At 33.8% G+C, this 26,368-nt stretch overlaps 1 protein-coding gene and 1 long non-coding RNA gene across 2 annotated transcripts in view; one reads left to right on the top strand and one right to left on the bottom strand.

Moving 5' to 3' along the window:
* The window catches only part of MIB1 (MIB E3 ubiquitin protein ligase 1), a 109,413-nt gene that overhangs the window by 10,861 nt on the left and 72,184 nt on the right, over positions 1–26,368 (bottom strand). The window contains exons 13-17 of the mRNA XM_033087096.1: positions 10,849–10,981; positions 7,986–8,072; positions 6,412–6,573; positions 3,942–4,123; positions 2,222–2,414 (exon numbers count right to left, since the gene is read on the bottom strand). Of these exons, the coding sequence (XP_032942987.1) occupies positions 2,222–2,414; positions 3,942–4,123; positions 6,412–6,573; positions 7,986–8,072; positions 10,849–10,981 (757 nt within the window). The remainder of the gene's footprint in view (positions 1–2,221; positions 2,415–3,941; positions 4,124–6,411; positions 6,574–7,985; positions 8,073–10,848; positions 10,982–26,368) is intronic.
* On the top strand, positions 20,436–26,260 carry LOC117011634 (uncharacterized). Its single transcript, XR_004421040.1, has 3 exons — positions 20,436–20,578; positions 21,095–21,264; positions 22,405–26,260. It is a non-coding gene; the product is annotated as an uncharacterized LOC117011634 (long non-coding RNA).

Genomic DNA, 26,368 nt, shown 5'->3' with positions numbered 1-26,368 from the left:
AGTGTCCATTTCCCACTTTCCTGGATAGGATTTTTTTAAATTTATTTTTGCTAATTTGACAAAAATGGTCAATAATTCATAATTTTTAAATTTATATTTCTTTACTTGCTAAAGAGACCATGCTTGTTCGTTCTCCCGTCCTTCAAATACTAGTTTTATAATTTCTTTTATCTTCAGTGAAGATGTTCATTATCCTTTAACCACTTGGGGTCACTATTTCTTTATTTTCAAAGGCTCTCTACCAATCTGGAAAACCTGTTTGGTGGGTGTTAGTTTTTGTACTTTTCTACAGGTTTGAAAATTCCATAATTTAGAAAACAAATTGAGAGCTTACTAATTCTTGGAATTTAGAACTGGTCTAAAAAGGGATGATAGCATATTCCTTCCCTTCTACCTCCCCGTTCCATCAACTCTCCCTCGTAGACACTTTTTCATTTTGTCTGTGTGTCCTAACACAGCAGAAAGAACAGGGACTGAAGAATCAGGAGAATTGCGTAAGATCCAACTGTTAGTGGACTTCTTTGAGCTTTAGTTTTTCCAACTGTAAATACGAGCTGGACTAGAAGACAATAAGGGCTATTCCGTATTTGAGACTCTGCTTTTGACAACCTGGGGCTCTGAACTCTAGTCTTAAAGCACCTACAACACCCTATATGGCAGAGTAGCTTTTAATCTAAGTCACAGTTTGCCAAGAGATTACAAATTTTTAGCAGGAAATTATATACATGTCTGTCTCAACTACAAAAAAAGTGCTTAACAAAGGTTTGTTGAAACAGGGCTTAATATAACAAAAATCTCTTAGCACGACATGAGAATACACAGACCAATATAAAAACAAGAGAATGGCTTAAGTGTTTATTCTTTCGGATTCTTTCCCAAAAAGTTACTTTGTAAGCAAGTAACTGAGGCAAATTACAAATAACAAGTAGAATAATCCACATTAATTTACTAAGCAAGGTTGACACAGATTTAATGCATATAAAATGCCAACACAGTGCCTGGCACACAGTAAGTGCTGTTAGGTCATCTTCCTCACCTTTACCGATAGATTAAGCAGCTACACATGCACTCCAATATCTATCCGAAGACAACTTTCTTGTACTTTTTCCTGTGCCAAAATTTTTACCGAAGACAGATTCATTTGGGTCATAAAAAACATCTAGTTCCATAAAAAAATGTGAGAAGCACTGGTAAGATAACACCTTTTAACTGCCAGTGAATTTATTATGAGAAGTAGTACCAGCTGCTTTCTAATTAATAAAGGCTACTGAATTAGCTTAGGAAACGCCAAGAGAAAAATAGAAAGAATAGAATGGAAAAAGGGTATAAACATAAACAAAACCAAAGAAAACCAACATGTCTTTTGGTTTAAGAAATCATTTTCAAGAGACTTAAATTTCACTTCACACACACACACACACACACACACACACACATTAGGAAAAAGAAAATCAATTATTTCAGTAAACCAAAATGAGCAAGGCAGAGTACAGTTATGATAAAGCACTAAGTTACACAGAAAAAGAATGAAACCAGAAACCCAGAAAAGAATACTACTTCTCAAAAAGCAAAAGGCGTCAGACAAGACAGAAAGTTCAGAGAGGATACAGAATTTGGCCATCACTAATTGCAGGATGATTAGACTTTATTTCCCTCTTGCTGGGACACAATACAAAATGAGCAGCAGTATCTGTGAAGTTTTCTTGCCAAAAAATGTTTAAGCTGACCCTAGTCAAGCCATCGAATCTACCTTCCTGCTTACAGGAAACACAGAGGACAGAGAAACACATTAAACAATGCCATGATAAAACAGTCAAATAAATCCAGAATGTGTGACATTCTACAAAAAAAATTCACTTGTCTTTTACAAAGATAAATACACTACAAAACAGTCCATGCACTCAAAAAAGGTGTAATATGCAAGTAACTAGAACACAAAGTGGAATTAAATACATCTTTATAAGGGACTTTGAAAGCAAAACAGATTAGTTTTATTTTTAGCTACTATAGTTTACGTATGAAGAAGGAAACTCATAAATGGTCTCTTGATAAATATATAAATTATACATTACTATATTTAGATCATTCTCAGGAAGAACAAAATTAGACACATGGCATCATATAATCTTATTTATCATTAATTGTAGTTTCAAAGAACTTAATAAAATTATAAAATACTATATTAAAAATGTGTTACTAAAAAAAAGAAAAAAAGTATTACCTTTGTCCTTGATTGAACTTGTTCTTTACAGATGAGGCATTTCTTGACGCGAGGAGAACATAAAGAACAGGTAGCAATATGTCCACATGGGCCAAAAAGAGTGTCTCTCTTCATATCTGAGCATACCATACACTCTTCTAAGGTTTCAGAATCATTACTAATCATAGAAGGACTGCGAGAACCCACTTGACCACTAATAAAAGAAAATATTTCTAATCAAGCCTACCAGAATATTTATATTACAAATTCATTAATGCATTTTTAAAAACACGTAGAGCATCATTAGTATATGTAAAAACAGCTTTAATTATGTTAAAAAATTAGCTTTACTATCAATGTATTAAAACACTGTGTAATATATTTTTCTATTTATATACATCTCTGCATCTTTACGTACTTCTGGTACCATTCAAATCACAAGTTACACAAACCCTCACCCAGTAAAAGGTGAATCTTCTTCCAACAAAGAAATCAAAAACACGTGTTAAAAAATTTAACGTGAATATAGTTTCACTCAGAACCTGTTTTATCTATACAAAACTGGCTGAGGAAGGCATAGGAATAAAACAAAATCCTAACTAGAGCTCGTGTTAGTAACCCTAACTACAGGCAGGATGAAGCGTCATCAGAGTTCACAACTGACAGGGCACTTGGGAAAAAATGTTACTGCAGCTGCTGTTCTGACGTTTCTTTAAGTGTATCTTTAAGGAGCATACAATTCTATTCCAGAAAGACAGAATGTACCTATAAATATATAGATACAAAACACAGAAATATATATATATATATATGACCAACTACTGCTGTAGAAAGGCATACTGTATTTTTTACTACAATCTTCAGAAACACACACACACACACACGGCAATTCCATCTCACAACCAATACTAAAGTTACTCTTGCAGTAATTATAGTGCCTTGTATCTCTATATGCATAAATTCCAGTTGTCATTTCATGACTACACATAAATTATAAGAGAGGCAAGAGAGCACAAAGGTCAAAGGACAACTATTGTATTGAAATGTTCAATGACAAATACCAGATATAAGGGGCAGCGGTAGTTGTACAGTACCATTCGGATGAAAAACTAATGAGATTTACCTTTTTGTATGTCAATAGCATTTCAGAATGAGAAATATAGTTATATCATAAATAATTAAAATAACTGACATATTGTACTTTTAGAAAAGAAGACAAGTGTGAAATGATCATTTTTAGAGAAAACTCCATCAGATATTGGTTCATTCATTTGTTCGTACTTTCAATCCTTCACTTATACTTATTGAGTGCCTATCAGGCATTGTGCAGGGTGCTAGAATTATTTTGTGTGTATGTAAGACATACCCTGTTGGTGACCAAGTAAAACTGCCTTTCTTTGAAAGAGTTTATTAAAATTTTAAATACACATAACATTAATCACAGCAACTTCACTAGTGAGACTTCTTTTAAATTCCTCTAACATGTAGGAGTATTAGAAGGTCAGACTGGTGTAGAAATGTTTCTTAGACCTTATTATTCATAATGCATCATATTTAATAATGTAGAGAACACAACACAAAATAAGAGACATGGTATCTATAGGAAAAATTTTAAGGAAGAAAGGGTCAACATAAAGACAGAAGAAGAACAAAGACAAAGACATTTTCAAGTAATCTTATGAAATCACCATGACACTTTATATATAGAATATTAAGTTTTATGAAAATAAATAATACAAACCTGACTTTTTCTTTATGACACTTGGCCAGTGCTTTGCAGAGACTTGGATCAGGACAGAGATCAAGCGGTGACTGACCCTTCTTATTTCGAATGCTAAGGTCTGCACCATTAGCAGCCAAGAAACAGGCAATAGACGCTGCACTCTTCTTCTCTGCTCCCTGGGTACCAAGTCCCATTATTAACTGAAATCAAATGAAAAAAGTCATTATTTTCCCTTTAGGAATCTGTTATCAATTCGTACCACCAAATATTTATAAATCTGTGTGTGAATGTGTGTGTGTGTGTGTGTGTACGTGTATGTATGCATATTTGAATATGTATGTGTGTGTATTATATATAAAAATATATGTCTGGGAAGAACTCTGACTATACAGATATGGTGGACATTTATGAGTTGCAGTCCTAATATCCATTCCCCCGAATTTTCTCAGGCATATTGAGGATTGACCCCCTCTCCACTTTTAGAGGTTGACCAAAGATGGCTCAAACCAGTTAGATATTGACCTATCTATGTGATTAGTTCAGAATGACACATAACCCAAATCAGGCCAATTAAGACTAATAAAACTCAAGAACAGGAATTCTGACTGAGATAGTAAAGAAACAGTGCCTTTTTCTACTCAATTTGGCTCTGGAGCTGCTAGCAACCAACTTGAAATAGCAAAGGGTGAGACAAGTGAGAAAAGAACCACTACCTAGGAATTGAGCCAAGAAATGGAGAATTGAGACAAAGCAGGTTCTGATATCATCTGAGCTATTGATTCAAACATCTTATCTAAAAATAGTCATAATAATTATTAACATTTATGGAGCATCTACAATGGACAAAGAAATATTTTAAGCACTTTCCATGAATTAACTCATTTAATCTTTACAACCTTATGGAAGCAGTTACTCCCTTCCCCGCATTTTAAAATGAGAAAAATGATGCACAAAGGAGTTAGAGATTTGCCCATGGTCGTACAGAAAGGCAGCAATTCTCAAACACTCTGGTCTCAGGACCACTTTACATTTGTAAAAATGATTCTAAAATTTATATGGATTTAGAATAGTCAAACAACTTTGGAAAATAAGACGTTGGAGGACTTAAACTACCTGACTCCAACATTTATTATAAAGCCACAGTAATCAAGACAGTGTGTTGGAATCAAATAGCTAAGACATAGATCAATAGCTAAACACATAGGTCAATAGAACACAATATGGAATCCAGAAAGACTTCACACATATGGTTAATTGATGTTGGATAAAGGTACAACAGGTAATTGAGTAGAAAAAGACAATCTTTTCAATAAATGTTGCTGGAAAAACTGGATATCCAAAAGCAAAAAATATGAACTTTGATCCATATCTCATACTGTATATATAAAAATTAACTCAAAATTAAGTGATCTAAATGTAACAGCTAAAACTTCATGAATTTCTAGTACAAACAGGAGAAAACTTTAGTGACCTGGGGCTTGGCAAAGATTTCTCAGGTAGGACAAAAGGCAGAAACAATAAAAGAAAAATTTATAAAATAGACTTCATCAAATTTAAGAACTTCTGCTCTTCCAAAAACACTGTTAAAAGCATACAAAGACTGGAAGAAAATATGTCCATATCATCTATCTGATAAAGAACTTACATTCAGATTACATAAAAAACTCTCAAAACTTCATAGGAGAAAACAGCTAAACAAAATAATGAACAAAACGTATAAAGAGACATTCATCAAATACATGTGGGTGGCAAACAAGCAAATGAAAAGATGTTCAATATCAGTAGTCATTAGGGAAATGCAAATTAAAACCACAAGATACCATAATACACCTATTTGGATGGCTAAAGTTAAAGAATAAGAACCAGGGGCGGCCGAATGGCTCAGTCGGTTACAGCACGAGCTCTTAACAACAAGGTTGCTGGTTCGATTCCCACAGGGGCCAGTGAACTGTGTCCTCCACAACTAGATTGAAAACAGCTTGACTTGGAACTGAGCCGCCAGTGGTGGCTGGTTTGCTCAGTGGTTAGAGCCCGGTGCTCATCACACCAAGGTCGCTGGTTCGAGTCTCATGTGGGCCAGTGAGCTGCACCCTCCACAACTAGATTGAAAACAACGACTTGACTTGGAGCTGAGCTGCACCCCCCACCACAACTAGATTGAAAAAATCGACTTGACATCCTGGAAAAACACACACTGTTCCCCAGTATTCCCCAATTTTAAAAAAAGTACAATTCAATGATTAAAAAAAAAAAAAAAAGAAGAAGGGCCAAACAATTTTTGGTAAGAATATGAAACAATATAATTAGTACTGACTAGTATTTAGTTCATAAATTAAATTTCTACATATGTAGTTCTAATAAAATATTTTATCAGATACAGGTTAAATCAGCTAGAAATATAAGATCTTGCTTTACCTAAAATTCACTACCAGTAGTCATTAGGGAAATGAGTACTGCTTGTACTGAATTAAAGGTTATCTTCACTCACTGTGTTTTTGGATGGCTCCCAGGCAGCATCGACCTTCCCTACATCTTGCATATCCTGGAGCTGACGTAGCTGAGACAAAGTGTGATGCCTCAGAGCCTCATGCAAAGGAGTATCCCCATCTTTATCCTGAATATCTAATTTGGCACCTGCACGGACCAAAAGCTGAAAGAGAAAGACATCTTATTTTGCTAAAGTATCCCCGCCCACAAGAAATCACAACATATCTAAAGTAACAGTGAGTGAACCCTCGACCTACCTGAAGGGGCTGCCACTAAAGCTAATAATTTTTATGTGTTTGCTTGCTACTATTTCTATGCCCCTGTGGCTCCTTACAAATAGTGATGACTTCCGGTTATTCAAACATATCGAATTAAAGAAAAAAGAAATGAGGACCAATATGTTTCTCAATTCACCTACTCTAAGCTCAAGATAACGGGGGGAAATTTAGGACGTTGTTTTTCTCTTTTTAATTTCAGATGCGTGAGGTGGGATAGAACTTTCAATAGGACCAAATCATAATGTTCGTAATCATTCTATTATTTAAACACACACGCAGAAGTTATTATTTGTTCCATTCTCTTTGGTCAATTTTCTCCAAATGGATAGTCATAAAGAAAGTCCAAATATCACAGATAAATGAAGAATTTTTAGCAAGAGGAACTTTAACAATACATGTGAAGTGCCTGTTAAACTACAACCTCTTACATAAAATGCATTAATTGTTATATGTCAATAGATATTTTAAGAAGTAAACATAACTTTATTTAAGGTTTTGCTTATGGTGCTTTAACAATTTTCCTAATCCTTTCTACAAATGCTATCAAGAGTTTTAGAAAAAAATCTCAAGCATACATGTCTTGGGAAACTACATGTTTTTGTTTGTTTGTTTTCACTTTGTTCCCAAAAGTTACATAGAATATTATTCTAGGGCAATGTTTCAAAATTTGAATGTGCAGCAGAATTTCCTGGAGGGCTTGTGAAACCATAGATTGCTGGTTCCCATCCCTGGAGGTTCTGATCTGGATGGTCTGAGGTGGGGCCCATGAATTTACTTTTCTACTAAGGTCTCAGGTGGTGCTGAGGCTACTAGTTCAGCTTCTAAACTTTAAGAATCACTGCTCTACCAAAAATTTTAAACAGATAATCTTTCAAATATTTTCTGTGGAATCACCAGATTAGTAAAATAAAAACATATTATTTCAGCTTTTTTGGAATCTGTGCAGCAAATGTCCAGCCAAAGCTTTAAATTATAATTCAGCCTCAACTGTATAAATTAAGGGAGAAGGTACTTTTTAAAAACTAATTTATATGTTATTTTGAAATTCCATGATTGAAGATTCTGGGACTTCACAAATCTGGCAACAAAATTATAAAGACTTTGAATATCAGAGTTGTAAGATATTCCCTACTATAAATTAAACTGATATAAAATATTAGCCTAAAATCATAATTCTTACATCTAACTATGCCTTTTGAGTCATCTAACAATGCATTTTAAAATTTCAAAACATTCTAGGAATCTGTCTGGTTAAAATACAACTGTAAACTAAGATTCATGTTAGTAAACACTTTACCCTCACAATCTGGGTGTGCTGTCGTTCAACAGCAAGATGTAGGGCCGTTTGTTGGTTCACGTTCTGGATATCCAGGTTTGCGTTACCCTGAAGAACAAAGTTTACATAGTTAAAATGTGACAACAGTGAAAAACACTAAAACTGTTCACTCTTTGTGAGAAGTAACACTGGATACTGCTGACCACTTTCCTCTCCTCTAGCTGCTGGGACACTGTTCTCATATGGTAACAGTTGCACGTAATATAGGAAGAATTAAACGGGCAGCAAACTTTCTGAAGCAGAACGGGAAGTTAGAACAGCAAGTTTAAAATTAATTTTATTATGGTAACTTCATCTAAAAACAGTTAAAGGACAAAGTACACTACAGAATCAAACAGCTCCCTTTCTATCTCTATTAAAGAGCAATGGAGATAGATAATCATCTCCTTTTAACTGTAAATATTTCCTGAAAAGTTGTATTAATGAGTGGATTTAGATTTATTTTAATGATCTAGTAAGGTCACTTCCTCTTGCTGCATAATTGAGCTTTTCCTCCTTCAGTGAAAAGGAACTTGGAGGATGAGAAGACAATGCTTAATTAGTACATAAAAATACTTACTAAAGGAAGAGCAGACTGTCCCACCAGAGTCCTGGGTGAGCTAAAGGACTATGTAAGAACTGAAACCAAGGGTAGAGGAAAGGGACTGAGAAGCAAAAGCACTGAACTTGGTGCCAGGGGATCTAGGTTCAAGCACTGTCACTTATGGGCTTTGTGAACTTAAGCAAGCATTGTACCATTTCATGTCTATTTCCTCAGCTCCAAAATGATAATAGTACAATCTACTTTCACAGGGTCAATGTGAAGTTTTAAAAATGTAACATGTAAAACTGCCTAGCAGGGTCTGGCATAATAAAAAAAAAAAACTAAAAAAAGGGCCACAGGTTCAAAAGATAAACTTTACCATTCTGTTTATGTCTTAGAACCATTCATGCCCTCTGATTACAAGTCTGATACCCAACTGTGCCCTGCCTGGAGCATCAGTAGAACTGAAATTCCAGTAATGCTATGATGACATATTCTGGAAGATGGGAGTATTTGTTATTATTGATGCTTCTTTGAGTGAGATCATGAAGTACCTAATCTCAGCTTGTTTTCTTATCATGTCTGTTATGTAAGTGCAGAAAGTGAGGGGTTTCCTTTTGAAGTTTCCCAAATTTTTCCATCATTTAGATTTTCCAAAGTATTCACTGTATAGATGTACCATAATTTGTTTATCCAGGCACTAGTTGATGAACATTTGGCTTGCTTCCAGTTTGGGGCTACTATAAATAAATAACTACAAATATTTAGTACAACTATTTGCATAGAAATGTGTCCTCAGTTCTCTTGGGTACACACCTAGAAGTGGGATTGTGGGTTATATAGTGAATACATGTTTAACTTTATAGAAACTGCCAAATTGTTTTTCAAAATGGCTGCTCTGAAAAATACCAGCAGTGTTTTTCTAATTGTGTATTCTAATTGTGCCACATCCTAATCAACACTTGGTCTTTCTAGCCTTTTTAAATTTAGTCATGGTAGTTGGTTATTAGCAATATCTCATTGTGATTGTAATTTCTGTTTCCCTAATGACCAATGGTAATTTAAGCAATGTCACAGGATATATGGTCAATATACGAAAAATAACTATTTCTATACACTAACAACATACAATTAGAAATTGGAATTTTATATATATTTTAAAATAGCATCAAAAAATTACTTAAAGATAAATCTAATATGTGCAAGAGCACTCAAATTCTAAAAAGACTTTTTAATAGAAATAATCTGATCATAAAATATATATCGACATTTAAAAGTTCTAGAATATTGAAACAAGTCTGAGAAAGAAGAACAAAATTGAAAGACTTACTCTGACTTGAAGACTTACTATAAAGCAACAATAACTAAGACAGTGCGGTATTGGCTTAAGGTCTGTCACTTGAATTTTAGATGAAAAAGAATTTATCATATTTAACAATACTTCTAAAAGAATTTTAATAATAGAGGCTTAAAATGGCAGAGGAAAGGTAGTTTAACTTTTGAATTATTTCTTTATCTAAACTTCTGTAGTTTATGGAGGGTCTATCTTATGATCTGGGACTTAATTACCTATACTGTACTATCTACAAAATTTTGCTGCTGTTTCATCTTCTTGACTGTAAATTCTTTGAAATCAGGGATCATAGATAATTCCTTGGTAACTTCAGTGCTTCTACATAGTACACACTAGTTAAATCATTCTGAAAATTTGCTGAATATACTAAAACATTATAAAACTGCAATAAATAGGTTCTCCCGAAGTTCAAAGTCATAAAAAATGAAGTCATCTTATTTCTGAGATGAATGAAATGACTAAGGTGAGCCTGTGCTGTTAATCCAGCCACAGATTCCAGGGGTCCAGCAGTAGTCATGAACTGAATCCCCAGATCCTGGCTGCAGCCTGGTGTTACCAATGGCAACTGGCCCCATCAGCTTAGATATCAAGATGATGGTTCTAGGTCCGGTAGCTGACTGATACTTCCACAACAGTGGCAGCAGTTCTGGGAAATCTCTTAGTTGATGCTCATTTCACTGGACCAATCCAGGAAGACTGAGGGAATACTGGACATGAGGGATACGCATGTCTATAGACACACACACACACACACACACACACACACACACACACACACACTCCCTCCATTTAAGAACCAATGTTAGTCAGAAGACTGAATATGGACTATATCTGAATTTGTATCATCATGGGATTTTACTGTAACACACTAAATAGGTGTTAATAGTTGATAAAGTAATAAATAAATAGATGGCAATGGTCTAAAATTATTGAACTTCTTCTCCTACCTGATGTACCAACAATTCAGCCACTTCCACATGATTATTAAGGGCAGCCAGATGCAAGGCAGTATAACCATCATCTTTCTTCTCATCCACAATCCACGGTCTCGGTAACTTAGACAGTAAAACACGCATTGCACTGAAAATCAAATTTATGTTATTTTGATATTTACATAATTTTATAATTAATTAAATATTTTTTGGGGGGAAAATACTGGGGGTACCAAAAAAAACGTATACAAGTGGACACTTTGGTCAATGTTGCTTAAACAGAAGTTTGCCGTAATCAGAAGTGTCTGGACGCTCAAAACCACTTTGAGCACCTCTTGTAATTGCAGAAGTCAAACGTAACTTGTATTCATCTTTTGTTATTGGTATATATTGACTACTACAATTTTAATACAGTTTTCCTTTCTTAAAATGTGTACACATTTTTTGGCAATGGGACCCTCTGAATATTTTTAAAAATTGAAATCAAATTAAAATATTCCTCTTTAAAGAAAATTATGCTTAGAGATGAACAAAAATTCAATTTTCTAAATCTCAAGTGTACAGCCTTTTGGTATTTTAAGAAGTAAACAAAGTGGAGAATAGAATAAGTGGAGAATAGAATCAAAAGAAAATGGGAGTGCTACAAAGGAGAAACATTATGAGATGGGAAAAAACCAAAGGGTTAAGAAATATACCCTAATAAAGACACAATTTTGGCTTTGTGGAATCTCTTAGGTTCAATTTGAATGGTATATATTAATGAAAAAGTTAATAAAGAACAACCAGGTAAAACAATATCAAAGTAGAAAAAATGGTGATAATCAAGACAAATTTTATGTAGCTGGCAGATTATCATGAACTCTGAAGAGTTAAAAATCTGATATATATCATTTAGTAGTGCTTAGTCCAGTTGATAATCAAAATGCACAAAATAGTCATAATCTAATATTTAAAATTTAAGAATCAGTAACAAAGTATTTCCAAAACAAAAAAGATAGTTATCATAAGAGAGCAGGAGAACTAATTATCAAGAGATGATACTTCTTCAAGAAAAAGCTAGCCCACCCCCAAGTAAAATTAAAATTTTAAAATTAAATTTAAATTAAAATTTAATTTAAATTTAAATTAAATTTAAAATTAAATTAAAATTTAAAATTAAAAGTAAAATTAGAAGCAACTTTTCTTGCCACACATCACTAATTTTTCTTAACAGAAATGTTTTATGTGAAAAATGCATAATTTGGAAAAAAATCTCCCTTAACATATTTATCCACTAATTGTTTTTGTTTTTGTTTAAGACTGTGGCCTAAGATGACGGGTCTTCCTATACGGAGTGCTGGACTTGGCATAGGCAGTATTGGGTGTGTGTGTGTGTGTGTGTGTGTGTGTGTGTGTGTGTGTGAATGAATCTTCCCCCATACCTGAAAAAGGCAATAAACACAGAAAACAAAAGCTTTTAAAATTGTTACAATAGGGTATAAAAGGGAAAGAATAGTAAGATACATATTGGACTAGTTTTTCCTAAGGTGATACATATGAGAGATAAAAAATTTGCAATAGAGAAATATTATGAACGCACAGAGAAACAGTCTGAAAATGCACAATAAGAATACGTGTAAAGGAAACTGTAAGTCTCCACAATAATAAGACTAAGGCCTAACATGGCCCAGACCATGCTTCCTTAATGGCTATCTATGAATCCCATGTAGAAGTCCACGAAGTCTGAGAACAAGCTTTGGAGGATCAAAGAACTTCTAAAATTGCACTCAAATTTGGAAGTTTATAGCTTTTAGCAGATTTTTAAACAGATTTATGATCCAAAGTACATTGAGAATCACAGCTTAAAGACATCCTTCAGTGCTATTTACTGAAGTCACAATCATTGTTTAGGAGTAACAGACTTCTTAGGGAATCTACAGAGAAAGCTACGGACTCCACCCCCAAAAAAATGTACATAAAAATTTTAACCTACAATTTGAAACTCTACCAACCTCTAAATCGCATTCAGGGACCTCATACAAAGCTAAGGTTTCCTGCTTTAGTTCGCTTTCAATAATTATAAAGATTCTAATTCTAATTATTCAGTGGATTAAAGCAAAATACTAGATATTATGTAGACTTTGACTCAGATTCTTAATGGGGAAATTACGGTACAACATTACACTACCGAATGTTTGAATTTGACATAATCACGACACTAATATCATACATTACGTATTACCCTACACATCCGACCATGTGAGAAATAGAATTTATAGGAGTTTTATGATTTTTTGAAAATTTTAAAGATGCCAAGTATGAAATCATGTGAAAAAAATGTTTTATTAAAAATAATGTAAACACTTTAAAGAAAAATTGTGATATAACTATGTTGAAAGAAATGGTAATAGAAGATGCTCAATTTTAAATCTTTATTTTCCATGACATGAAATCAGTAAATAATGTCAATAACTGATAAAGAAATTGCAGGATTAAGTTGTAAATTATTTGGTGGTGGGGGGACAAACATGAAGAGGAATAAAGCAGAAGACAGTTCTCTTTCATTATAAGCTTTGTAGTAGTATATGACTTAAACACGTATGTGTATAGTATATGTTAGTTTGATCAGAAATAATTTTAAGTTAAAACACTGGGCTTACTATATTAAAATCTTTTTCATTTGCAACTTTACTCCTTGTATCCAAGATATATAAATGTTACAATATGTTTTAAATTATAAAGTATGGTTCATGCTAGTTTCATCACGTTTTAAAAGTCACATTATTGAAAAAGAGAGACTCCTGAGAAGTTAGTTCTTATGGAACCATGCTCCCACCATCTCCCATTCCAGTTTCAGGAGAACATTCTCATATTATACCTCCAATAGCTCAAAGGCAGGAAAGGGAAAGAGGAGCGATTCCTCCTCTGAGCTTAAGCTGTCTGCTAAGATGTAGCCATCACTTCCATGTTCTTCCGGTCTTGCATTTCTTAAGTGAACAAGCTAGGAAAAGCTGAGGTCCCTCAGAAAGAAGAGCCAATGGCTCAGAAAGTTACTGAGGCATTTAAACGTAAATATATTGGAGTTCTTGAAAGCGTATTGCTTCTCTGCCCTCTCATTACTTTGTGTCTTTTACTTCCCCCCCTTAGTACAGTATGTATAACTGAACTGTCAGAACAAAGGAAATGTAGTAATTCTTGGCTACTGTTGGAAGTGAGAAAAGCAATCCTAGTCCCTTCTAGATCACATTCTATAAAACAGATTAAGTTCTAATATTAAAATGCAAAATTCACATTTTTAGGAAGCAAGTTCCAGAATCAACCTATTCGGTTAATTATATATGTATATATATGTAATTATATGTATAATTACATATATATATATAAATTGAAAGAAATTTGGCATTAGCTCATCCAAATGCCTCATTTAAAACTGATTAAATAAATTATTATAATACTAGCAAGGGATTTTGAAGAGAAACTTCCGATGTCCCACAGAAATAGTGTAATATTGGCAAATGAGGTAAATACATCAGACAACAGAAAATTAAGTAAATAAAACATAGAGACAACTAGAGAAGAAGAGATTTGTAGAAGGCAAGATCCAGAAGTCCAATGGGGATAAAAATAAAAATTTTAAAAAGAAAATAGATAATCACTAGGATGGAATTACAATAAAGATGAAAATTATGTTCTTTTCTAGAAAATGATGATTGGTTAAAAAGAGTGAAGAATGGTTTGTATGAAGCCTAGAGAAAGAATGAGAAAAATAATTTGTCAGTGTATTGCCAGCATCATCCAAAGAAAGTTCCCTGACAAGTAACCCCAGTATTCTAATTCGCTCTCCAGTAGAATGCTATCGTTCTCAGTACATCGTCATATGAAAGTTATCATAGGTTGATGACATTCTCCATTAATATCATCCAACCAAGTGTCTTGCTCACCAATTTCTAATTTTAATTAGCTTTTCACAGATTTATTTTTTCCCACAGCAGGGGAAAAAAAATCTACTTATCAGCTGGTGTATTACAATCCACTTAGCAATAATATTGCTTTCTGTAAATAATTTGGCATTCTGACTTATACACCAATGTCTTACAAGTTAATTAATATTAGTCATCTCAAATCTACTTCTGGACTTATAAGGCTGAGGTCTATACCCTGGCACTGTGAAGCCCCAACTACACACTCTTACCTATAACGTCTCTATCTCATATATCTAACTGCAACAAATGATCATGATTCATTATCTAATACCAAAACTTCCATAGAAATCTTTATAAAATCGCATAAAGTTGCTGTAAGAATTAAATGAGATAATATAGGTAAAGTGTTTTAGTAGTCTAAAACTCTTCAACATAATAGTGTCATGAACACTCTAAGATTACAGACCTTTAACCTACATACAAATTCCCCTTTTCTCTTCCTCCCAATGTTTCTCCTCTATTTTTGATTTGGTTACTCTTATTACCATTTAACCAGCCACCCATGTCAGAAACCTGGGAATCATTCTAGAACTTTTCTTCTCCTCTTACTCCTACATTCAATTTGTCCTGTTGATTTTCCCTTTTAAAACTAAAACAATTCTTTCCCACGGATCCCAGTATTCTTTAGATAGGCTTTCACTACTTTTCCTCTAAACATTTACAACAGCCCCCTTCCAAAAATCTATCCTCTCCACCTCCACACAAATCTGGCCATTTCACAATTTGCACAAATTCAAAATTACCAGCATTCAAATAAAAAACACTTCCTTTAAAATAACTAAATCTTTTTAAGATAAGACTGGTCTTGATAAAAATTATTTTAAAATACACTTTTTTAATATACTTTTAAAAGAATATGAGACTAAGTTTAAATTTTTCTTTCTTTTTTTCCACACTACTTCTGTCCCCCTCCCCCACTCTGGTTCAAGCTGTTGTATCTCAGTCTAGTCGTGTAGGACACAGCTCCCTGGCCCATGCTGGTATTATGAGTCTTGCGCTCTCGCCGGCTGCCGGCTCCTCCTGGCAGCACATGGTAGCCCACAGCAGCACACGGTAGTCCATGGCAGCCCACACCAACCTCTGGCTGCTCACGGCAGCCCAGCTCCAGAGAGAGCTGTTGTTCACAATCTTAGCTGTAGAGGGCACAGCTCACTGGCCCATGTGGGAATCAAACCATCGACCTCAGCATTAGGAGCACAGTGCTCCAACCACCTGAGCCACCTGGCCGGCCCCTTAAAATTCTCCTGATAACTCAATTATGTTATAGCAAAATCAACTCCTGATTAACTGGTATAAGCTGTGCAGAAATATTGCAGATAACCCCAAATCAAATTTAATGAAAAAGTCAATTGTCAACTAGCCAAGAGTGGGCACATTAACTTCTGTTGTTGCTGTTTTTAAATAAACTTTTTATTTTAGAACCATTTTAGTGACAGAAAATTGTGAAGACAGTACTACAGAGAGGTTCTCATTGTTAACACTTTACATTAGTAAGGTACATTTGCTACAATTAATGATCCAACGTAGACTATTATTAACTGAAGTCCATACTTCATTCTGATTTTTTCCCCTTAGTTTTTATTCACTGTTCTTTTTCTGTTCCAGAATACCACACTATATTTAGTTGTCATGTCTCCTTAGATTCCTTTTGGCTGTGACAGCTTCTTGTATTTTCCTTGTTTTTGTTGACTTTGACAATGTTAAAGAGTACTAATCGGGTATTTTGTAGAATGTCCTTCAGATGGAATTTGTCTGAGGTTTTCCCTACGATTACACTGGGGTTTTAAGTTTTTGGAAGAAGGTCAAAAAGGTAGTGCCATTTCATCATATCACGTCACATCAAGGGTGCATAACATCAACATGACTTACCATTGTAGATGTTGACCTTGATCACCCGGCTGAGGTAGTGTTGTCAAGTTTCTCCACCGTCAAGTTACTCTTCCCCCCCCCCTTTCTATACTACAGAATACTATACTATACATACACTCTTTGGAAGGAAGTCACTATGTGCAGTCTACACTTAAGGAGTAGAAAGTTATGTTCCATTTCCTTGAGGATGGAGTATCTACATAAATTATTTGGAATTCTTCTACACTGGAGATTTGGGATATATTAATTTTAACAGAAACCTATAACCCTCTTACCTTAATAAGAAAGTCACTAACTAACGTTAATTCCTGACCTTCACCCCACACATCCTGGCAAAAACCAACCAAACAAACATAAATTAATACAAGGCTTCAACAAAAGAGCCAATCTTGGGGCCCAGCCTGTAAGGTGAGCTAAGGGGAGGTTAAACAGCACAGTCCCTGGTCCCCAACACCCTTACATCAAAAGCAGCTCTGAGTAGCTAGTCTCTTTTCTTTCCAAGGGGTAGAATATCATAGAAACCCACAATATAACCATGAAAATCCAACTGTGGGCTGTTCCTTGCAGCACTTTAGTTAATTAAGACTGGCTGCAAGCACTGAGGCCCATAGAGTTGCTGGGAATAAGAGTGGTACCAGTTCAATAAGTCAGTAATTTTATTAAGCCAATACACTCTCACTTGTGGAGTATCGTACGTGAGATATGGAGATATTTTCCCTAATGCTCAAACACTCTTCTTTATTTCTCAAGCTGGTTGTTTTCCAAGATGTTAGGGATATGGATGGTTTAAAGATAAGACCTTACTACCAGTTAAGCAGGCATTTGCGAATAGTGCCAAAGAAGCATTAAGTTCCGGAACAACTAATAGTGGAGCCTAGCATAATCCCTGGCACATGGTAATACTCAAACGTTTGCTGAATGATGAACAAATAAATTCTGAGAAGTAGCGGGGACAAGCAGCTGTCTACATTGGTATGCAATAGTCAAATGGCACTGGGTCCATTTTTAGGGTCTGCCAGGCTCTGCAATCTCTCTTCAGAGAAAGGCAACATTTTTCCAAACAAACCATAGTAGCTAAACTGTGGAGACCTTATATATTAGTATTACTTCATGTAAAAAGACATTAGAATAGCACTATAGCACATATTAGGTGTTCAATAAATGCTTGCTAAATTAATGAACAATCCCTCAAATAATAGTTAAAGCATCTTAGTCCAAAATCCACAAAGGAGCCTATTAAGAAAGTTGATCACAACAGGTTGCCGGTTTGACCCCTACATGGGTCTCTGTGAACTGTGCCCTCTACAACTAGATTGAAACAACTACTTGACTTGGAGCTGATGGGTCCTTGAAAAACATACTTAAAGGAAGGAAGGAAGGAAGGAAGGAAGGAAGGAAGGAAGGAAGGAAGGAAGGAAGGAAGGAAGGAAGGAAGGAAGGAAGGAAGGAAAGAAGGAAAGAAAGTTGATCAAAGCAGAAGGACTTTTGGGTGTTGCTAAAAGTTGGTTAGCATGTAACAGCCTGAACATATTTTTGGTTAATACACACCCCTATCTGAATGGATACAGACAAGAAGTCTAGAAGGGTGTATACCAAATGCTATCCATGATAATCACTTTAATAAATGAATATGGATGGTTTTTACAAACTACAGTGAATAGCCATTACTTAAATGTTTTTTAATTGTTTTGGGGATGATTTACTTTTTATTCACAAACTCTTTTTTGACATATACTATAATTAAAAGGTTCATTAATTTAGCTTAATTTTATTAACTAGGAATTTGGTAATGTAGTAGAATTTAGTTGAAAATGAGAAAGAGATATGCAATGACAATACAGGCTGCAGAAGAGTTGTATAGGTGAATACTTGACCATTCTTAAACTAACGACAACTAAAATTATCTCTTAAATGACCAGTCAGTCCTTATTTCTCATTCTATGCTGTAAGCAGGGAACCCCATTTTACTTATCCCCTTTGTATACCTAGTATAAAGAGCTCAAAGTTTTATTGACAAGAACGAATGATGAAACAATCAAATGAATAATCATCTTTCTGAATATACTGAGGCAACGCTATTAGAGCAACATACTATATTTTTGGCGTATGCTCCAGTCCCAAAGACCGGTAATGCCCTGATTTCATTATTACAAAACAAAGCAACAGCATGGCATAGTGGTGAAGAGCAAATTCTGTCACTAGCAAACTGAATGGCTGGTGACTTGAGCAGGTTTTATGCCTCAGTTTCTTCATCTATAAAATGTGAGAAGAATCACAGAAACACAAATCCTATCCCATAGGATTGTTACGAAAATTAAAAAGAGCTTAGAAGAGTGCCTGGTATTTAGTATATTATATAAGTGTTTGCTGAGAGAAAAGGGGGGGGGGGGACTTTCACTGCTTCAAAATGGTTAAATTGCCAAATATCTACAGAAATATTCTTTATTATCACTGTTTTAAAACAGCCATCCAAAATAATTAAACTGCTATGGTATTAAAAGCGAATGACAAAAACAATGTCCAGGACAAACTTCCCCTATAGGAGAATGAGCTTACAAAACTGATAATGTTTTTTTCTTGATTCTTAACTGAATCAATACTTAAGAGAATATATTTAAATTAAGAACAAGGTATAGTGGTTTCTCTTGGACATTTTTAGGTTTGTAAGATCCTAAATTTTATCTCAACAGGTTTGTTGGATTTGATATTATAATATTTTTTTCTCCTTGGTTAAAAAAATAAATTTCAATGTTAAAATTTACAGTGAATATGCTATTAAAATTTAGGGCAAAAGCATTTTTCCTCTGAGACATACACCATGTGCCAAAGTTATAGATAGGTTAATGACTATTTTAGTCTCTGATGAAGTATGAAACGATCATGCCTAAATGCTATTTCAAAAAATTAATGAGAAATGGCAACGTAGAAGGGAGAAAAAAACAACTTCACATGTGAAATAGTATTTAATAATAAAATGCATTTTAATAGTTATATATATATATATATAGTTTCAATATAAAGGTACACGATTACTCAAAAGCATTTCAGACAATGTTTTTTACATAAGCACTATAAAAATGTTAATTAATATTGACATTAGAAGTTTTAGGTATTAATAGCATTTCCAAGATTTCATTTACACATTACTTTTCTTCCTTAATGATCTCTCACCACCTTCAATATACATGATGTAGTTACCATTCTATGTATTTTCCATTCAAATATTATTCATTAAATTTAAAAAGCATGTATAGTTACAACTAGCTCTAAAGATACACTATAAAATCCCTTCAGATCTTTAGCTATGTAAAATATTATCCAAAATATATTTTACCAACAAAAAATTCGGGTTATGAAATACAATTTGGCAGCAGAGAAATTCCACTTATTCCATATGTCTAAAGGCTGTCTTGCTACTAGCCAGGGTAATATTTTTCCTCTTTCCTTTTTTCTCTGCAGTGCTTCTAAGTATAGTGACAGCCGCATCAGGCTTTCCTAGTCTCAGCGCAAGCTCAGTGAAAATCTGGGAAATGTAAGTGGAAACATGAGAGACCGCTTTATTTGGCAGTGTTTTTAAAAAAAAAAAAAAGGGCAGGACAAATGGCAAAGCAGTGTTTGGACTGCAGGATGAACAATCAATAGGCAGAAAGCAAGATAGAGGCTTCCTCAGCTTTTGGATCGACAATCGACAGCTGAGAGACTATTTTTTGCTATGGTTGACTAAATATGGTCAGGGAAGAGAGAGGCACAAGAGAGCCTGTTTGCCTGGGAGTGCATGTTTCAAATGCTTAGCTGCCTATAAAGCTGTAACAGTTTAGCCTGTGGCCACTGAGGGAAGAATTTAAGTTAACCTCTGTAGTGACCATGTGGAAATCCTGACCTTGCTTGCAGACTTGACCTCTGGATATGACAAGGTAGCTTCAACACAGATCTACCATTTAATCCTGGAAACTAAAAACCAAAAAAAATCTCACAGCAAGAAAGATGCAGAATATTTCCTGAGAAGTCAGAAGAACCCAATTTATTCTGGTGGGCAAAGGAAAATAGAGTAAATGTTTACAGTTATTTGGGAGGGAATGAGGTTGTGTTTTGTTTTTTGGCTTTTTGTCTCTTTTGGATTATAAAATTAACTTGCTCTGCAACTTTTTCCCCCTCTTCTGAAGTATTTCATCTGTGAAATAAGTGAGGTTCATTTTCTGTGACGTTGTAGCAACCTTCCTTGGTTACTTAACTTTCTTTACAGCAGATACAAGGTACTCAGATCTGTGCAATACTGGTAATACGACATTCCAAATCAAATGGCCAACGCTGATTCAATTTTACTGTAGTTTTTTTTTTGTTTTTTTTTTTTAAGGGTAAGAGAAGGGAGAGGGAAAAGATAGCTGATTTGTTTTTGTTTCTTCATTTGTTTTTCAAATTTATCTTAAAAGGTGAGGTTCTGTGTTCACGGTATTTCCCTCTTCACTGGCTCATGAGAAGAAGTGCTGAATCAGCGGATAGAGTGAAGGAACAATCAAGATGAGATGGCTGCTGCTGAAGTAACTCTCTAGGTCATTATCTCTCTTCCTGCTGCAAATGCTGAATGACACTAAGCTTCCAGGTAACAGAGTACCACAAGGCCTGTACTTTTAAGGATGCTTATGGCTTTCTGCATGCTTACCTATTATTGACTCGATGTATGTTTTTATTGTTAAATTAAATTCTATCTGGACGTAGCCTAATTTCACAGTTCGAGTAGAGCTTATATAGTGTAAAAAGGAATGTTGCTCAAATATCATGACAGATAACTCTTGATCTCAAAAACGTACAAATCCATTACTGTCATTTACATTATTAAAAATTTAGTCTTTGTAGTTTCAGATTAAATGCTGATTTTGCATCCTTAGCAAATTACACCCTGCTTTGAAAGTATGCTACCTTTTAAAAACTGTTAACTGTTTCAAGGTTTAATCAATCGAAAAACTTGGCAGAACACAAAATACTTTTTAATACTTACTCTTAACTGGCCACAAAAATAAATTAGAATGTGCAGGGTGAAATTATAATGCTGCATTGCCGAAACTGCTGTCGTACTGGGCCATCTCCTGCTACATTCTGATTTGCTCTCTCTGAGCTGCACTAGCTTCTTCTCACAGGCTGCAGATATTCTACTTTCCTTGCCTTTCTTTCCTCCTTTCCCAAATTTCTTACAGTTTTATTTTAAGTTAACCATTTACCTCCTCAAAAATTAAAGGCAACTCACCTACAATTTCTTTTCATGTTAAATGATCAAGCAAAAACCCAAGTTCTAACACCTTTCAGTTCTTTTAAGTAATACTTTGGACATGTTAACTGTTCTGGTAGTTATCCTTTATATTTAAAAAAAAAAAATTAAAGAATCAAAAAAACAAAACTCATTAAAATTAAGTATTTATACATCTACTGGGATTTATATTTAACCCAAAGAAAAGCACCAAAGTGCAAAATTCGGATAAGTAACTAATGAAGACAAAGAAACGACAAAGAAGTTTTCAAATGATCATGAATTCTTATCTGTGACCTTAAAAAAAACTAACAAAAAACTCATCCTATTTAAAAATCCAGTTCACTCACACTCTAAAACAATGTGGTTTTTCTTCTTGTCGTTTCATCTTTAGAGCCAACATCAGAAGTACTAATTGAGTAATTGGTTAAGTTTTTAGTTAAGGTACCTAGTCCATAAAAAGCATCTATACCAAATTTAATTACTATCTACTTGCAGGATCTAGAAGCACACTACAAAAGAAGAAGAAATTTTCTCTGAAGCCTATGAAGAAACACTAGGCTGATCTTACCAATTTCTGAAATACACTCTAAAATTCCACTGATTCTATGAATTTGTTGCAAAAGGAACCAAACAAGGACAAAGTTCAACAGATAAATGGTCATTGCTTAGAAGTGTATGTATGTCTATCAACAAGGAACCATAAATGGCACTAATGCAATGCTTCAGGTAAATTTTTTATAAAGGTTAGTCTTTGATAGTCTCTGCAAATGATCTACCATTGCTCTACATCAGTAAGCTAAACATTTTACTAACAAATGAAAAAATAAAGCATTTCATGTTTTTACAGCCATCAACTTAGTAATACCTACTCAGAGTACATACTTCTTTATGTACCCATATGAACATACAATGCTATGGAATGTAAAGAAGTATGTATTTTTGGTAGGTAATAAACTACCAAGAGGGAACTAAACTGCAGCTAAAAGAAGCCTTTGCTTCTTTTCAATGACCTTTGTATGGTAAATTAACCTAGAATCAAAGAGATGACTTTTGGAAATAACATCATAAAAATGTACCTACTTCTTGTAGATGAAAACTATCACTAAGATTTATAATTTGTGAAGAAAAAAGCTCTACTGAATTAGATTTAAAATGATCATGAAACTCCTTTTAAATCTTTTACATTTAAAACACTAAATTTTACATTTTTAAATTAAGTACTCACATGATTAAAATTTGAATACCAAAACAGTACTACTAGCACAAAAGAATGAGAGATGCACATGACCTATCTTCTGTCTCCACAATTTGATCTTAATTTAAGTATGTAGCATTAGTAGGGTTGATTGATTTGTTAAGAAAAACAAGTTATAACAAAAGCTGATTTCACTTACATTTTAACAGCTATTCTTCATATTTTGATCAATTTATAATTTAATATTAGAGGAATTTCAGAAGCAAGTTTTGCTCTTTTAGGTTTTCTTTTCTGAAAGCTATAGACACACTCATAATTTTAAAAGACTACCTTTTAAGTAAAATTCTACTCTCAAAGAAAAGTGGCCCTTGTCCTTCTCAAGTTTATCAGGTCCTTATGCTCAGTTAGTACTTAGAACAAATTAAAACATAAGATTTAGGCATGAAAAATGACAAAATTCTGGGCCACAGCTGTAAGTCAACAGGGCACATTTGTAACAGACGGACAAATATTTAAAAGAAATTAATTTATTATCTATATTATCCTTGAATTTGCTTTAACCAAAGGGGACACACAAAATGAAAACACTATCGTCAAGAAACCAATTTACACTGATAGAACAACCTTCTTTTAGTGGTACTATGCAATTACAACTCAATTTTTATAAACATGATAGACATACTATTTACAGTATGTTAGAGATATCAAAATACTTTTTGCATTTTATACAAAATTATAACTAAGTTCTTAACAACAGTTTATAAGAGGCACCTATTTTAGCTACTATGATAGATTTAGAAAAAAAGAAGCTAATATTCTAAGCATTCTTACTAAAAGTATTATTTCAACTGGAATATTTAGACATGTAAAAAGCCTAATATTTAAAAACTTATGTGTCACAAATTGAATAGAAATGGCTATAAGGATAGCAACTATAGTTAATTTTCTGATATTAAGATGTGTTAGTTAATTGCCAAAACGTGATTTTCATTTTATCAGATTATAAAAAATGAGAATGACTATTATGTAAGATAGCATGGTATTGTATGTTTGTTGACAATTATAAAAACATGATTTTAAAATTCTGTATTTTCAAAGAAAAAAATTAGCTCAAAGCTTAACACTTAAGCAGAGCCCTTCTTCTTGATCTCCCACAAACGGAATGGGAAAGCTTCACATTCAAGTTTAACTGTACACGCCCTAAATACTAAAAACTGAAAATATATACCTCCAAAGTAGAAGTTTCTCCATAAAACGATTCAAAGGGTATTACACTACACCCATGTTTTATAATGAACAACTATATTTGTTATTCTGCAGGCATAAAAGTTTTTGACAATTAATTTAAAACATCCCAGCTACTAAGAATCTTGTGGTTGTAGTAGCAAGAGTATAACATAATCCTTAGAAAATAAAATAACATGTTATTCATTTTATAAAGTAAAATTATATACTGATTCTAGCGCTTACAAGTTTAACTTAGCATATCTAAGAGTATTTTCAATCACTCTAAAATGTCAAATCCATCACTTAGGTCAGCTGTTCATTTTTAACTGAGTACATATTAAACTCTGGGCATCTGCTGACGCTGGTATAACTCAAACATTTCAACTGTCTCTCTGACAGGCATAACAGATGCTGACATTATCAAATGCTGTACTATTTTTTTTCCATGGCCTCTCCTTGCCCCGATATGGCCAGTATATGAAACTGAACTGCCATCCAAAAGCACACTTGAGCAACTGGATCTGCTAAACAACTCCCATATAACTAGTAAAAATAGAAGCCAGTTTTACTGCTATCTTCAGCACTTAAGTCCATGCAAGTTAACACCTGTTTCACTTCCATTAGAATAAATAATGGAAAAAGTTATAGTTACATTAATTTCACTAGCAGCATGATACTTACTAAACAACAGATGCAGAATATACTTAATATGTATGAAAACTATATGAATGTTGCCTGAATTAGTACTGACCTTCTCCCGCTTTAGTTCAAAACAGTAATTATTTCTTTACTCTTTATATTTCACTGAGAGTACTTACCTTGTAGACAAACTGCAATTTCTCAAACTTTTAATTTAAGTAAGTATATTTCAGAAGACATACCTTTCCAATATTGAAATGCAACACTGAAATCACATTATAACAAAAATTTTTTGGATTGAGTTTTAATGGTATATATTAATACTCAAATTCATGGACTATAGTCAGTGTATTATTAGGCTGATAATGAGAAGTACCTAGGCAATCTGTACAGAGAATTCAGTCAAGGAAACAGACCCTTAAAAGGGTGAAATTACTAACCTATGATTAGTAACACTGAATAAGCAAATACAAAGAAAAGTAAGCTGGCATACATGGTAGCTTCTTTCAACACAAGTCCAAGCATTACACTGAATACACGTGCAATCTATTTATAAACCAAAGGGCAGAGGTACTTTCATAGACCTAAGTATAATACTAAAAAAAAAAGCAGTGGCAGAAAGGTATAACTAGCAGTACTTTTCCCTAACCTGTTAGCTTATTACTTACTTGGTTTACTGCTTAGAGTTAAATAGAAAACATTCTGAAATGCATTAAGTTCTATTTGTTCCTTTAAATGTTGTTGGTTTTGAAACAAGGTTATTGTCTACATTTAAAAATTAATTAAAGGTGTCAAAAACAAAGATGAACACTGATAATTCCTTAATGCATTATTAACATGTTAAAGGGTAAAGACTTCGGCACTTTTAGAGCAGGAAACAGGAGGAAAAGTACCTTCAAATAGAGAATTTTACCTTAAGTGACTGAAGTGCTGATATAAGAATCTCTAACATTTTGTAAAAGGCCCATAATATTAACTTTACAAATAAAACGCATTTTAACTGTTTTGAAGTCCAAACTAGCAGCATTGCGATGCTTTGCTAGAGCTGGTAAAATGGAACCAAATCGCCTCTTCAATGGATTTGGTCCCCTTCAACCAGCTGTAGCTATGCATTGATTACTACAAGACAGCTAACGTTTTCATTTATGAGTATCAGTCACATGTCAACTAATTTCAACTTCTTTAAATTATTCATATTGTGCTTTAAATCAAGTAACTTGTTACTATTAATTCCTCTTGTAAGAGCCATAGTGGTTAATGATGTTTATAAAAAACTTTATGAAAAATATGTGGATAACTTAAAGATTTCAAATAAAATAATTTTACTTATTTATGGTCTCTTGGTATTAAATTTTTTATCCTTTAGAAAAAGAAATGAAATGTAGACTATGCTGCATA

Source organism: Rhinolophus ferrumequinum, chromosome 19, assembly GCF_004115265.2.
Source record: "Rhinolophus ferrumequinum isolate MPI-CBG mRhiFer1 chromosome 19, mRhiFer1_v1.p, whole genome shotgun sequence".
NCBI lineage: Eukaryota > Metazoa > Chordata > Mammalia > Chiroptera > Rhinolophidae > Rhinolophus > Rhinolophus ferrumequinum.
The sequence above is the reverse complement of the archived record's forward strand: the minus strand, read 5'-3'. Positions and strand labels throughout refer to the sequence as shown.